A 14,784-nucleotide genomic window follows, 5' to 3' on the forward strand; every position below is an offset into this window, starting at 1 on the left:
AGGTCTGTTGGTGGGAGCCACGGATTGGGAATCTGTTCTCAGAAGTGTGTGAAGAGTACCCGACCCCATTTTTTTTATCAGCCTTGCCCTTGATCTGTGGGGAGATTTATCTTAACTCCCCTCCAGTCCTTCAGGCAGCCAAGTTCCCCCCGGGGCATCCACCCCCTTTCCACCTTTGTGGTCTTTCCTGTGGGCTTGGAGTCAGCAGGTGGGCGCAGCCTCGTCCCTCACACCCACTCCTCCTGGAAGCTGCCCGCAGTTGTCCCCTGCTGGTCACCCTCCTGGGATAGCCTCACACTTCCGTCATTCTGCTCCTGACCTGTTACTGTTTTTGTCTCCAATGCCCCTTGACATTCCTATAAAAATCTCCCGAATTAGTGCTCTTCCCTTCCAGGACTTTTGTGGGACTTCAGTTCCTCCTACCAGGACTCTGGAGACCACTAAGGCTCCCCATGTAAGAAGTTTGGCAGGCACCCTCCCTTTCAGAGTCCCCCTTTGGACTTAGCCCTCTGTTTTCCCCATTCTCCATCAGCTCCAAAGCTTCTCACCATATCTGCAGCTTTGACCCTCTGACCCCTCTCTCTCTCTTTTTTTTTTTCCGTGACTGTGGAGGCCCCATCTCAGTTTACCCTTCTCCCGTGGAAACTGGGAACCAGGAAGCGAGGAAGGCTGCCCCGAATTCAGTGGTAGCCGCCTTTAGAACACTGGCAGGGATGCAGTTAAAACACCACTTGTGGGTGGGTTTCAGTGCGGTGGCTGCTGTTCCTCCTGGACACGGTGACATCTTTGGGCACAGGGACGTCTGCATTCCGTGGTAGTCCCTGAGCTCAGGAGGACTACAGATGAGGGGAGGCATCTGCATGGGGCCATCTGTGCTAAAATCCATTTCTCTCAGATTTGGCCCAGGTCAAGAGGAATGAAGGAGAAATATGGAATCTCCCCAAAAGGGCTAATGAAGAGGGCAGGAGGATAGCCCAGCACTAAAGAGAAATACCCCACCGTGGTCACCCAAAAACAGCTGTCAGGCCTGAGTCTAAGTCAGGAGCCACAAACAGCCCCCGAAGGGGCAAAAGGAGCCATAGAAGACAGTGGAATAAACAGCATGTCAGAGACCCGGGACTGCCAGAAACTCAAAGGGACAGCAAAGACATAAAATCTGCATGGGAGGCAGTAAAACCCCAAGAGTGACATAGAGACAAATTGACAGCGTGGTGTGGCACAAATACTTCACACGTCAGCCATACATGCAGAAGGACCGAGATGAAACAGCTCAGGGGAGAGGCAGGAGAAACGGAAAATAGGCAGGGGCTGTCATTCCCAGGCATGGATGACCTCCGAGGCTTGATCCTCACCGAGACAAAGCTCTCCTCCTGATTCACTCCTGAAGAAACCTGGACCCACTGGGCGCGGAGCACTTAGGTAAGGAGGCTGAAGAGACTCAAGCTGTCTGCTCTTTGGCCCTGGATTCAAAGGTCAGAGAGGTCAGGGAGAAACGTAGGCTGCTTTATTTGTTTTCAGTGTATCTACTCCTGGCCCTAAACCCACCAGGACACCGGTGTGGCTCAGGAGGACAGCTAGGAGAGGAGCTGACTGGAAGACATCTTCCTCAGCTAGCTCTCACCCAGCTCTGCGCTTGCTCAGTGGGGTGACCCGTTTCCCACAGTGACAGTGACCAGTGAGTGACAGGTGAGCCCTGCTGGTCCACTTTGAAAGCCTGTCTTTACTCTTTTCTACAAAACCAGTCATCGCAAATAATCCAATGTCCTTAAATGAGACGTTCAATGTTAAGTAGTCTAAAGAGCTGTGCGGTTTTAAAAGCAACCACCGAAGTCACCGTTTTCTTTCCCCACTTGGTGACAATTATTCTCATTGAAGGGGGTCTCTGTGTACTAACTTAGGATTCGGGAGTGCTCCCTGTTTGCTTGGTCAGCTTGGGGGAACAAAAAGCTGCTAAGGACTAGCTTGGTACCCTGAATCTGAGCAACTAATTGGGCTCATGTGTCTGTGTTCTGCAGTATGGATTTCCATTATTCCTAGCCTCCCAAAGACCCCCCCCCCTTTTCTTTCAATAAAGAAGACCCTGGAGGTGAGGCCAGGACCCAGGATGTCTCCTCTCTTTAGTCCCAGCTCCCAAGGACAGGGGCTTTGTTGTCTGAGAAGGGATGCGGTCAAGGGGACCTACCCCTCCGGGAACTGCGTTGGGCATACATTTATGGTTCCTGGGCTTTCCCCTTTGTTTATTCTTTGTGGGAAGGTTGCGGGTGTAGAGGCCCAGGCACGAAGTTTCTCTGCTTTTTTCTGGGAAGGCTGAGGCTTCCCAAGGACGGGGCCAAACCCAGAGAGAAGTAGAAGAATTGCAAGTATGGCGAAGGCCACTCCTCTCCCAGGGAAGCGCAAGTTATTAACTGGGAATTCTTTATAGCTGGCCCGAAGGCAGTTTTCGGCTGTAAACTGGCATGCACAGCAGCCCTCCTTAAAAAAGGCTATGGACGAGGTTCTGGGGACAAAGATCAGAAATCAACCACAGAAGAGGGTAGGGCAGAAATAACTAAGCCTTGGAAGAGCTGCTTTTAGCCTGGAGTGTAGAGATATCACTGTTCACGGTAGAAAATGTAATATTATTTATTTATCTCCTCTCGTTTGGAGAACGGATCCAAAGCAATCTTCCATGAGCTTCGTGGACGATGGAGAAAAATTCATCTGTGAAGAACCACATTCCCAGGCCGGATTCACCTTCACGCCAGAGGTTAGAGACCTGCAGCCTCTTTTGGATCCACCCTTGTCCTCACATCCCCTCCGCCTAGACAGACCCTTTATTCCCAGTGCAGGGACTCAGAGAGTCTCAGGCCTTAGATCTTTTGCGTCTCTTCCGCAAACTCCTGCAAACCCACCACACAAGCTGGCTGGTGGGCGTTGCGGGTAGGGCTAGGACTGGGTGCCAATGAGGGCCTTTTGGTGTGTCTGCAGAAGGAACCGTTTCCCTAGGGTCGGGCCAGACTGAAATTTCTTTACATCCTGGACTACAAAAGAGCAATAAGCATGATAGCTAGCGAATCCCAGTGCCCAGTAGTCAGTTGGAAAAGGGAAAGTAGCCCAGGACGAGTTCCCATCCCACTCCGGGAGTGCTTTCCCGCGATTGGCTCCCAGAAAACCCTCTCTCGCAGAAGCAAGAGGCAGGCAGAATCCGAAGACCGGGTCTGCCTTACCCAGCAACCCCGACCCCAAAGACTTCCCAGGGAGACTAGGAGAGGCACAGGATTTTCAAAAGTGGGTGCCCCACCTGATGCAGGGGCCTTTTCCAAGGAGCTTCTAGGGTCGGGTGCGCGTGTGGAAGACGTGGAAAGGGAGGCTAGAACCCAGACCCTCGTTTTAAAGAACTGGGAGCGATCTCTGGCTTCCTTCCCGCTTCCTGGGCTCCCATTTTAGAGGAATGTTATTGTTTAAAGAGACCCCATTGAACTATTTCCTGCTCTTTGTCACCTTCCTCTCGCTCTCCGGCAGAGGTTCTCACCGAGAGGTAATAAACCAACTGCTGCCCACACCGCTTGGCGCGGAGGCGGATAGGGAAACGCGCCCAGCGTGCGTTCCAATAATCCCCGGGGCAAAGAGGCCGGGGACTCCCGGGGCCACATTCGGTGCAGGCGCAGCCACCATCACCAAAGCCCAACTTTTATGTGGGGTGCGAGGACACCTACTAGGGTCGCTATCTGGACAGATCCGCACTGGCCTTCCCTCTCCACGCAGGTGAAGGTCGTGGGGAACCCGGATGGCCGAGGTGGGAGTTAGTGGCAGTCCACGGGGCGAGGGGATGTGTCCCGAAGCTGCTGCACCTCTGGGGGGCTGAGGCTTCTGAGTGGTCAGGGAGACGCAGATCCGCCGTAGTCCCTCGCAGGTGCGCGCAGCGTGGACACTCTTAAGTGCCACTGCCGCAGGTGCTAGGGTGCGCTTGCAAGCGCGATGTGATCGAGTGTGGGAGTGGAGAGTTTAGCAGTTGTTCTGGGAGCAGGGGCCTGGGTGGCTTCAGCATTGCTCCTTGCCCTCCCCCAGGGTCCGCCCCGCCGCTTTGATGGAGGTGCAAACATTTGGGGGAGGGCGGGGGTGTCGGGACTGAGCCCGACGCTTTTCTTACAGGAAGCGAGCGCTGAACCCATTGTTGGCCCCCGGCCTCCGGGCCCGCCCGGCCGGTCTGATATGGCCGCACACCGCCAATGGGCAGTGGCTCGGTACTTCAAAGGGTGTCCCGCCCAATCCGCCGCGCCCCCTGCGAGGCCACTTGGGCTGTATTTATGGGGAGGGAACCCATTTTCTCTTCCCCAGAGACTTACTCTTGTCGCGCCTTGCGGGAGTTCAAGTGGAACCACGGCTCCCCAGCCCCTCTCCCCTCTCCCCGCCCCCTTTCCCCCACATCCCGGTCCTGGCCCTCCTTTGGCGAATGTGCTGGGACCCAGGTGTGGTCTTTGGGTTCCGCAAGTGATCCTTTTTCTTGGAAAAGGGGAGTGAGAGAAGTGAAGGTGGCTCTTGGGTAGGCAGTCAAGACTCGGGGCGGTGGAGAGGGCGGCAGGAGGATGAGCTCTCCAGGCACAGAGAGCGCAGGGAAAAGCCTGCAGTACCGAGTGGATCACCTGCTCAGCGCCGTGGAGAGCGAGCTGCAGGCGGGCAGCGAGAAGGGCGACCCCACGGAGCGCGAGCTGCGAGTGGGCTTGGAGGAGAGCGAACTGTGGCTGCGCTTCAAGGAGCTAACTAACGAGATGATTGTGACCAAGAACGGCAGGTAGGTGCGTGCTGCAAGACTGCGGTCTGGGGCCTGGAGAATGCCTCCCGGGTGTAGAGGTGTAGAACACCGTTTTCTGCTTAAGGCCGACTTTCTGTTTCTTCCCGCTGCGTTAACTGCCCCGAGGGGTTTCCTAACACCATTTTCTCCAGAACTTTCATTGACGAAACTCTAGGATTCCCCCAGGTCTACACTGGTGTGGCCAGGCTTGCCTGTGTCCTCTAAAGCCTTGATCGGTTTGTCCCTCTTCTGTCTCTAGAGACTGTGGGCTTAGTGGGGAGATGGATTTAGTCCCAGGGCTGATTAAGCTCAGGCAAAGAATCTTGTGAGACCGGCCGTAGGGGTGCTTCTTTGACCATAATAAACACTTGGTGCCAGGCTTCCTCACTCCAGTCGGATGGGGTCCTCCTGCTGTGACCTGTCTTTTCCAGGAGGATGTTCCCGGTGCTGAAGGTGAACGTTTCGGGTTTGGACCCCAATGCCATGTACTCCTTCTTGCTGGACTTCGTCGCCGCTGACAATCACCGCTGGAAGTATGTGAATGGGGAGTGGGTACCTGGGGGCAAGCCGGAGCCTCAGGCGCCCAGCTGCGTCTACATCCATCCAGATTCGCCCAACTTCGGGGCCCACTGGATGAAGGCTCCGGTGTCTTTCAGCAAAGTCAAACTCACCAACAAACTCAACGGAGGAGGCCAGGTAGGGTGTGCGGGAGACAGGGAGACAGCCGCAGGGCGCAGGGCGCAGCCCAGAGAGTAGAGGGCTGCACCTCCCCCAGCTGGGAGCCTAGAAGGGCTCCCTCAGCTTCTGTCAGCCTCACAGAAGCCACCACAGGCCTCCCCAATTAAATCTTTATTACTGTTTATAATTAAACTGATAAGGGTCACACCGAGTCCCGCGGCTGGGAGTCCTCACCCTGGAAGGCTGGGGTGGCGGGTGGAACAGGCTGGCTGGCCTGCCTCTTGGGAAACCTGCTCAGGCCTCATCACTCTGAGGGACCCAGCCGGGTGGGCTTTGATTATGAACCCTCAGTCACATCGAAGTCAGACCCGTGGGGCACTCCACTCTTCTCGAAAGCCCTTAATTGGAGCCTGTTGCTAGAAAACTCAACTCCAAGTCGCCGTCAAGGCAGGCATTTAAAGTTGTCTGTGGCCTTATTCTGTCAGGGTTCAATAGTGTGTAGCGCCTCATAGCCTAGTTCCAGACCAGCCGTGATGTGTGTAAGATACGGAGAAACCCCACCATGGGGTGCATACTGCGGGCAGTTTCCCCGGAGACTTTGTAGCTGGATCCGTTTCTCACCTAGAAGTTGCTGTGGAGGCTGTGGTACTGAGGTGGGCGCCGTCTCCACGTTTGCTCCTTTTCTCTCCTGCAGATCATGTTGAATTCCTTACACAAGTATGAGCCTCGCATTCACATTGTGAGAGTGGGGGGCCCACAACGCATGATCACCAGCCACTGCTTTCCCGAGACCCAGTTCATAGCTGTGACCGCCTATCAGAACGAGGAGGTGAGGCTTCGAAAGGGAGAGAGAGGGCCCTCTCCGTGTGCTCACCCACTGTGCCTAGGCCAGGGACTTCATGCTTTGTAAAAATCTCCTGGAAAGGGCTAGGTGACAGTCCCTGCTCTCAGCAATGCAGCCAAGGGGCCTTAACAGTGCTGCTGCTGGCTATTAATAACACCTCGGGAAAGCCAGGGTACGTCTGAACGTAGACATGATAGAGACCAAATTTATTGGGAATCTCACTCAAATTGCTTTTTTTTTTAATTTCCCAACATTTCAGACCCAGATAGAAAAATTTTCTGATTCAACCTGAATATTTCGACTTGTTTCTGTTCTTTCTTGGTTTCTTTTTTCCTTCTTTGGTAGTGTCCCCCCCTGCTCCCACTTCCACCTTCATTTGATTCAGGGTCTTGCTATGTAGTCCTGGCTATCCTTATATTCACAGCAGTCCTCCTGCCTCAGTACTCTGAACCTTGGACTGACAGACCCATGAGCTTCTCATGGTTCCCCCCATTCAATCAAGTCTGGTCACAGCACTGAATTAGTAAATGTCCTTCCTTGTTTTCCAGATCACTGCCCTGAAAATTAAATACAATCCGTTTGCGAAGGCCTTCCTTGATGCCAAAGAAAGGTGAGAATTCCAACCCCACTCTGGGTAGAAAGAAGTTTCTCTCTCCGGAAAATTCTTCCTTTGACTACTCTGATTTTTTTTTTTCTTTTTTCAGAAACGACCACAAAGACATGCTGGAGGAGCCCGGGGACGGCCAGCAGCCGGGGTATCCCCAATGTATGTTTGTTGGTCCTCCATTCTCCGTGGCCCTCTGGCTTGTTTGAGTTCTAAGATTCCCCAAAACCAGAACCCACAGGGAAGCAGAACACTTTCTGGGAACAATGCGGGCATAGCAGGATGGCCCTTTGTGACCAACACAAATGCCCTTTGGTTTGGGGGCTGCTGTCTGATCTTCTTGGGCGTTGGATACTGGCAGGCCAAAGAACTCTGGATTTGTGTGTTTGTTCTGTAGTAGCCAGAGGTAGAGTGGACTCCTGGGAGTTTAGACCTGGTTATGATGGGAATTCAGCTCAGCACCCTCCCTTGGAGATGACCTCCACTCTTGTTAGTGGCTGAACACTGAATGGCTGTCTTTGGAGACACACATGAACAACCATCCTGCTTAGTCCCCTTTGGCTCCTGACTTCTGTGGCTTGGAAAGAAGGGGGCTAGTCCTTTTAGAATTCCTTTGGGAGTTCTCTTAGCCAGAATGAGGGGTGCAGATAGATCAGCTATTCTCAGCTGGTATTTTAACACCACCTTCCACAAATTTGACAAATGAATTTAAGAAACAGGTCCCCCGTTGTGACTCAAAGGTACTCATTTGAGAGCAGATGGGGAGAAATGGGCAAGAGATGGCCTGTGTATGGGGCCACACAGGACGGCATGGGCGTGCGTGCCTGTGTGCGCGCGTGTGCGCGTGTGTGCACGCATATGTGCATGTGCGCACACGTCACTAACTTTTAAGTATTGTCTGAAGAACTGTCCTGCTTAGAAATTGTCTCATGGATCATTCATTTTGCTTAATTAAAAAAAAATTAGTTTAGTTCATGTAGCTGTCTTGGAGAGGAGATGTTGTGGGGAGAATGGGGGGCCTGGAAGAGTCAAACAGAAGGGACTAAATAGGAGATGGATTCACTAGCTATTTCTGAGGGGGAGCAGTCCTGAACAGTCTGGGTCCCACCTGTGGCCAACTGTGTTCCTCCTGTCTTCATGCTCCTTCCTTTGAACAATCATCTCATTCTTGCTGAGAGAAAGCTTCTTGCCACAAAGACATCCCACACAGGCTGAGAGAGGTCTCAGGTTTGGTCCTCCAGGACAGAGCAATGGGCTCAGTTCAGGCCACTCGAGAGGTGGGCATCTCAGGCTTACAGAGTGGAGTTGCACACTCTGATGTTTGAGATAAGTTAGCATTGAGGGGTGGGTCATTCGGTATTCCTCACTTCCAGAGAGAGACTCCTGGGTTAGGGCTAGGGCGGTTCTGAGTCTCAGGCAAGGGCATCTCACTCAGCATGCTTTCTTCACAGCAGGGGGGTGGCTTGTTCCTGGCACCAGCACCCTCTGTCCACCTGCCAGCTCCCACCCTCAGTTTGGAGGCTCGCTCCCTCTCCCCTCCACACATGGCTGCGAGAGGTACCCGGCTCTGAGGAACCACCGCTCATCCCCTTACCCCAGCCCGTACGCTCATCGGAACAACTCTCCCAGTAGGTTCTGTGTCTTGGTTCATCAGAGGCTGGGGTGGTGGGGGGACACCAGTGGGGAGGCATTCCTACAGGGGTGCGGGATAGAGAACCCAGCTCCTGGTGGCTCTTGAAGAGACTTGGTCAGGATGGTGGTTTACCAGAGGTCTCTATGGAGGCTTTCGGTATCCATGTTCCTCAGAACACCCTCCAGGTTTAAAAACAACAGCTGTATGGTCCTTTTCACTGATCTCTAGTTTAGACGTTCGATGAGGTGATCTCTCTAAGGTAATCAGTCATTGGACTAGCCAGGTGCAAGCCTTTCTGACTAGAACAAAGATTCTCCAGGTGTAGAACCCAGGCCCTCAGTGTCACTGAGAACCAGCCACAGTGCAGATCCTCCCAGCCCCAGAAGCTTTAGGTGTGGTGGCCCTCCTGACCAACTTCTCCGATGGGGACTTCCAGAGACCTCCTCTCTCACACTGTCTGCTCCAGGAGGAGGGGGAAATGGCTAAGGAACACCATAAAACAATTAAGTAATTACAGCTGATTCCCAATGAAAGCCAACAGCTCTGGAGACCTGTTCAAGGAGAGGCTAGCCTCTGAGGCGGGGAGATCATATTTTTAATTTAGTGAGGCCCTGGTTTCCAAAGCCTACTCAACCCTTATAGCATAACCCCCTGTGGAAAAGTGGCAAGTGTTATTTATTTACTTAGCACTTACTTGGCTAGCATTTGAAAGGCTCTGAATCTGATCCCCAATGTCACAAAATATAAATAAATAGCATAAAAATAAAAAGATAAGCAATACCAGTGTCTGCGGGGCATCTGGTGGGATGATAAGAGATAGCTTATATTAACTGGGATATATTTTCAAATAATTCACATAAAACAATAAATATTGCCCTGATGGCCACTTAAGTGGCTTGCTCGCTGCATCTAGGGTCCAGGCAGCATTTGTTTGCAGAGTTAGGTTGGCCCAGCTGTTAGTATTGTTTTTGTTACACTTTCTCCCTTTTCAAAGACCTGCCAGGTAACTCCCCTCTTTGCCCCCAGCCTATGCCGACAATTCGTCTGCGTGTTTGTCCATGCTGCAATCCCACGACAACTGGTCTAGCCTAGGAGTGCCTGGCCACACCAGCATGCTACCCATGAGTCACAGCACCAGCCCGCCTACTGGCTCTAGGTACGTATGGTCTGTGTGTGTGTGTGTGTGTGTGTGTGTGTGTGTGTGTGAGTGTGTGTGCGTGTGCGCACATGGGAAAGCAAGTCCTCCTACAGCTGTGGCTGGTTCCATTTATGGCCTTTCCCCTGATCTGCCTCTGGATCCACCTATGGGTGGTTGGGCTTGTGTTTGTAATTAAACTAAGCTGAACGGGACAAGGGACACAGGTTCCATGTGTAGTTTTGATGGCCTGCCTTTATTTCACTGGTGGTTTGCTCTACTTAACCAAACCAGGGTACAGCCTTACCTTGGGTCTTAGCATCGCTGTGATAAACAGGCCTCTAATTCATCTGAGTTTCTCCATATGTAAAAAGATACGAAATAGCTCCAGCCTCAGGCTGTTTCTCTCAGGCTGGTGGGGTTGACATGTGTGGTTTAAAGTAACCTTTGAATTTTGAATTTGAAATTCGTGCCCTGGCAGTACTGAAGCATGCGTGGGTAGCCCTCCTATGACGGTTCTGCTGAACTATTGGGTTTCATGGTCTAAGCTGATGAGGACGACTGACCAGGTCCTTCCTTTAGAGAACCTTTATCAGTTAGGGCAAGGCATTCCTTGACTTTTCTGTGGATAAGGGAGTAGAAGCCCTGAATGGCATGCTGGGAAACAGGTAAAGGATGGGAATTGACTGACCAGCGAGTTCTATAACAGGAAGCTCAAACACCCAGCAACGCTGGCGGCAACGCATCCCCTTTAGGCTTGTTACTCCTCCACAGTACTGACGGACTAGCAGAGTAGCAAAGCTGGAGGCCACCACGGGTTCTTCCATGGGGAAAGGTGCCCGACCGTATAAATTCTGGGACAGTGGTGTTGATGGGCTTGCCATCATGCGACCTTGACCTCAAAGGCATCCCTGGTGGTCTAGAACAGTGGTTCTCAACCTTCCTAATGTTGTGACCCTTTAATGCAGTTCCTCGTGTTGTGGTGACCCCTACCATAGAATAATTCCATTATCACTTCAAAACTACAATTTTGCTGTATGAATCGTAATGTAAATATCTGATATGCAGGATTAGATGTGTAACACCCAAAGGGGTTGCCACCCACAGGTTGTGATCCATTGATCTAGGACATTAAATGTTTGCATAAGGTCTTAGCTGTTTTAGTTTTGGGTGTAGCTTTTTACTAATAGGAATCTAGTTGCTTAGTGTTTTTTTGGATATGGGGGGTGTCCCAGTATGTAGCCCAGGCTGGCCTTGTGCTCACTATAGAGTCTAGAGCTCAAGATCTTAATGCTCCTGGCTCAGCCCCCTCAGCTGTTGGCAGGTATTGCTGCAACCACTTTAGTCTGATCTTGAAGCAAACACACCCAAGACATCAGAATTGTCAATGGCCCTGAGGACATTGTTTCAGAAGCTAGAGGACCTGCTGGCAGCCAAGTGCTGACCAGTTTGGTGTCTCAGTCTGAAACTCACGCCTGGAAAAACCCAGTAGTCCTCCTTAATTTGCCCAGGCTAGCCCTCAAGTTCAAATTGAGGTAGGTGTAGAGGAAGGCATGTTAAATAATGGTCATCATGTCAGATCATGTTATGTGTTTATAGATGAACTCTAAGGAAGGTTTCCCAAACAAAAATTTAATATAGTTTAACGAAATTTGTTTCTAGGGTGTAGGCCAGAGGGCTTGATACTCATTTCAGCACCCTCATTTTAAAGATGAGGAGACAGCCTGAGGAGCTGTCACGGGGCGAGCCACAGAGCAGAGCTGGTCTCAAGTCCAGCTCTGGGGTCGTTTGCATATTGGCCCATGTCAACCTTGCTAACACACTGTCCGCTGGATGAGATGGGCCAGCAATGATGCTATTCTGTGGAACGCTTTCCTCTGTGGATTCAGGGGTTGCTGCAGGACGTTGGCAACATAAGCTAACAAAGTAGGCCCGTAGCTCCGAGCCTTGGAGCTCAGCGCAAATTCTGTGTGTTAACGAACACAGAGCTGCTTGCCCAGAGTCTGTCTTAGCAGACCTTGGCCCACTACTGCCCACTGGGCTTGTGCACATCTTCCTTTTAGTTTGCTTCCTGTTGACTTTGTATCCTCACGCAGCAGCTTCTAAATACATGATAACAGAGGAAAGGCCAGCCTGCAAAACCGTGGGATGACGCGATTACCGACAACCACGTTCTGAGTACTGGTCCCTCCCCTCCACCTCGCCCCCGTGTTGCTGATTTGGAGCCTCTTCCCAGCGCCTTGACATCTGTTTTCTTCATTTCAGCCAATACCCCAGCCTATGGTCTGTGAGCAATGGCACCATCACTCCAGGCTCCCAGACAGCTGGGGTATCCAACGGGCTAGGAGCCCAGCTCTTTCGGGGCTCCCCTGCACATTACGCACCTCTGACGCACACGGTCTCGGCGGCCACGTCCTCTGGCTCCCCTATGTATGAAGGGGCGGCTACTGTCACGGACATTTCTGACAGCCAATACGACACAGCCCAGAGCCTCCTCATAGCCTCGTGGACACCCGTGTCACCTCCATCCATGTGACCTGAACTCTTCCCAGCTGTGCGCTAAGACTGGTAACGGCCAGTGTCGACTGGATCCTCTCCTAGGCACCACAAGACAGGCTCTTGGGACAAGGGAAAGAAATAAAAGCTTGCTAATAACTCCATTGTCAAGTAAGAGGATGTTTATCATGTTCCACGACCCTCTTGCTTGACGCCAGTGGTAGTGATGTGTGTCCTACATGTGAAGCCAGGTACAGAGGCGAGGCTGGGGTCCTGTCAAATCCTTTGTCTCTGCTACAACATGTAGGTGACTTTGGAAGGCTGGGCTTTGCCCACCCTGTCCTACTGTAGTGAGACACAAGGCACACCTCTAATGCCTGTCCTCATTGCTTTAGAGTAGTTAGCTTTGAGGACAGAGAAACCATAGTCAGCAGACTGTAGCTAAAATGGAAACTCCTCCGCCCTCTAGAAGATTCTACATTAAGCACATGTAGCTTCTTGTGTTGTGAAGTCAACTGCGCGATACTTTTCTGTTGACGAACTAGCCAAAGACAATCCGCAGAAAGTTTATTTCTTTTCTGCACAATAAAGGCAATATGCAGCAGATGGTCCTTGCGGTTATTGTGTTCAGGTCTCCTTCTGGGAAAGGCTTTCTCTCCAAGATGTGTTTCAGTCCGTTCTGAACTTTAATGTAGCTAAATCGGTTGCAGAACTGGTGGGATTCATTTTATGTACCTGTGCAATCTTAGTGGCTAAAAAAAGTAAAATGAAGTGATATTGAATCACAGATAAATGTGCATAGCAGTATTGAAGCATGTCGATGTCATAAAGATACAGGATATCTGCCTGATACAAGGAAGGGCATAAAATGGGCTGATAAAGTCAGTTAATGTATAGTTGCTGTAGAAATATGACTCCCGGTAGCCTTTGACTTTTGCAATCCCTGTTTTTATTTTTCCCCATCAGTGAAAAGATGCTGCAGGGGCCTGTGTGTGTGGTAATCCCTCCATCTAGTGGCAGAATCCATAGTGGGACCCAGGTTTTGGTTTAACCCAAATCTCTGCTCTCTTAAAGTTTCAGCTGGCCAGTTTGGTCACTGGTAAAGCAGGAGTCCTGCATGGAGGCTGTGCACATTAAGTTTGAAATCGAAAGCTGAGGGGTAAGGGTTGGGGGTACCCCCTGCAGCACTGCCTTCCTCAGACCCCATGTTGAGGATACAAAGTGATTGCTTTTCAGAGCTTAGGTAGAAACGACTGCACTCTCTGGTGTAGTCTGTGCCCTATTCTGAGAGGGCTGCGCTTGCCCTCTTCCTGTAGAGCTCCTCACACCTGACCAGATTGATTGACAGGGCTAGGTAAATAGTTTCAGAATTAACCCACGGCTAGGATTGGGAAATAAACCAATTGTTTGACTGTGGGTCCTCACCAGGGCAGGTGCTAAGATTCTGGGCCTCGGCTGGGGGGATATTTGAGGTGGAGACCAGGTGTGAGCAGGTGCCACCCTGAGATCATGCTCTTCACAATGTGTGGCCTTGTATGCCAGGAACTTCACTGTCCCTGTGGTGTCTGCTGGGGTTGAAGAACTGCAGGTCATCACGAGGGATGTCTTCACCCTGTTATTAAGGCTGAGGAGACAGAGCTCTGTATCCCTTCTGTTATGAGCCTGCGTCATAATGGGGCAAGTTCTACGCATGGGCAGTGGATGACGATTGACCTGCTTAGCTTCATCAAAGTATTCAGGTTTTGAATTAGAGCGGTATTTTAATAATTCAATCTTTGTGGCAATGAAGTGGGAACAGAAGGGGCTGTAAAATGAAAAGAACCTGGCTTTGAGTTCAACAATCTCCCCTCATCTACAGGGGATATGATCTAAGATCTGTTAAAAGACTGAAACCACGGGTGGTGTGTGTGTGTAATTTTCCCCATCCGACCGTCCATCCATCCATCCACCAATCTATCCATCCACCATCCATCCATCCATCTATCGATTAGCCATCCATCCACCCATCCATCCATCCATCCATCCATCCATCCATCCATCCATCCATTTATCCATCTATCATCTACCCATTATCCATTCATCCATCCATCCAAGTGACATCTCTTAATTTAAAAACGAGGCACTGCAGGATATTAATAAATATAATAAAATTGAGCAGCTATTACAGTATATTGTGATAAAGTCACCAACACTACATTTGCTTATTGAGTAATAGTTACTTAGTCTCAAGCACTGTGATGCTAAGACAAGCAGCCCTGATGTCTACACAAATGTGTATTTAAGAGGGGTTGGGTGTAAGAGTGGGTATAGTGGACAGAAAAAAGATTCAACTCAGGCACAATGGAGCAGGCTGCTGTCATTTATTTGATAAGTGGCATAAGAAAGACACCATGTGACAGCTCACGTGGAGGGGCTTTTTACTGGGGGAAAGGGGAATGGAAAAAGGGAAAAAGTGGGGAGGGAAGAGGGGAGACTGGCCTCGGGCAGGAGCAGGAGAGAGAGGGAGAGAAAGGGGAGAGAGATGAGAGAAAGAGACAGGGAGGGAGGGAGGGAAGGGAGGGGGGGAGAGAGAGGAGAGAGGGAGAGAGAGGCGGAGAGGGAGAGGGAGAGGGAAGGAGGAGAT

The 14,784-nt window shown here is 51.2% G+C and overlaps 1 protein-coding gene across 3 annotated transcripts; it reads left to right on the top strand.

Annotated features, from left to right (window-relative positions):
* Nucleotides 1-318: 318 nt before the first annotated feature.
* Nucleotides 319-12,749, top strand: Tbxt (T-box transcription factor T). 3 transcript variants are annotated; one of them, XM_026787326.1, is made up of 8 exons: nucleotides 319-4,771; nucleotides 5,203-5,467; nucleotides 6,144-6,278; nucleotides 6,842-6,903; nucleotides 6,998-7,059; nucleotides 8,349-8,525; nucleotides 9,557-9,686; nucleotides 11,931-12,749. In XM_026787326.1, the coding sequence occupies exons 1-8, from the start codon at nucleotides 4,566-4,568 to the stop codon at nucleotides 12,199-12,201; spliced, it is 1,308 nt and encodes a 435-aa protein (XP_026643127.1). In that variant the 5' UTR covers nucleotides 319-4,565; the 3' UTR covers nucleotides 12,202-12,749. The 3 variants fall into 3 exon arrangements, with proteins under 3 accessions (XP_026643127.1, XP_005363422.1, XP_026643128.1); XM_005363365.2 differs by having other exon boundaries at nucleotides 8,352-8,525; XM_026787327.1 differs by having other exon boundaries at nucleotides 4,694-5,467.
* Nucleotides 12,750-14,784: the final 2,035 nt, after the last annotated feature.

Source organism: Microtus ochrogaster, linkage group LG9, assembly GCF_000317375.1.
Source record: "Microtus ochrogaster isolate Prairie Vole_2 linkage group LG9, MicOch1.0, whole genome shotgun sequence".
Classification (NCBI taxonomy): Eukaryota; Metazoa; Chordata; class Mammalia; order Rodentia; family Cricetidae; genus Microtus; species Microtus ochrogaster.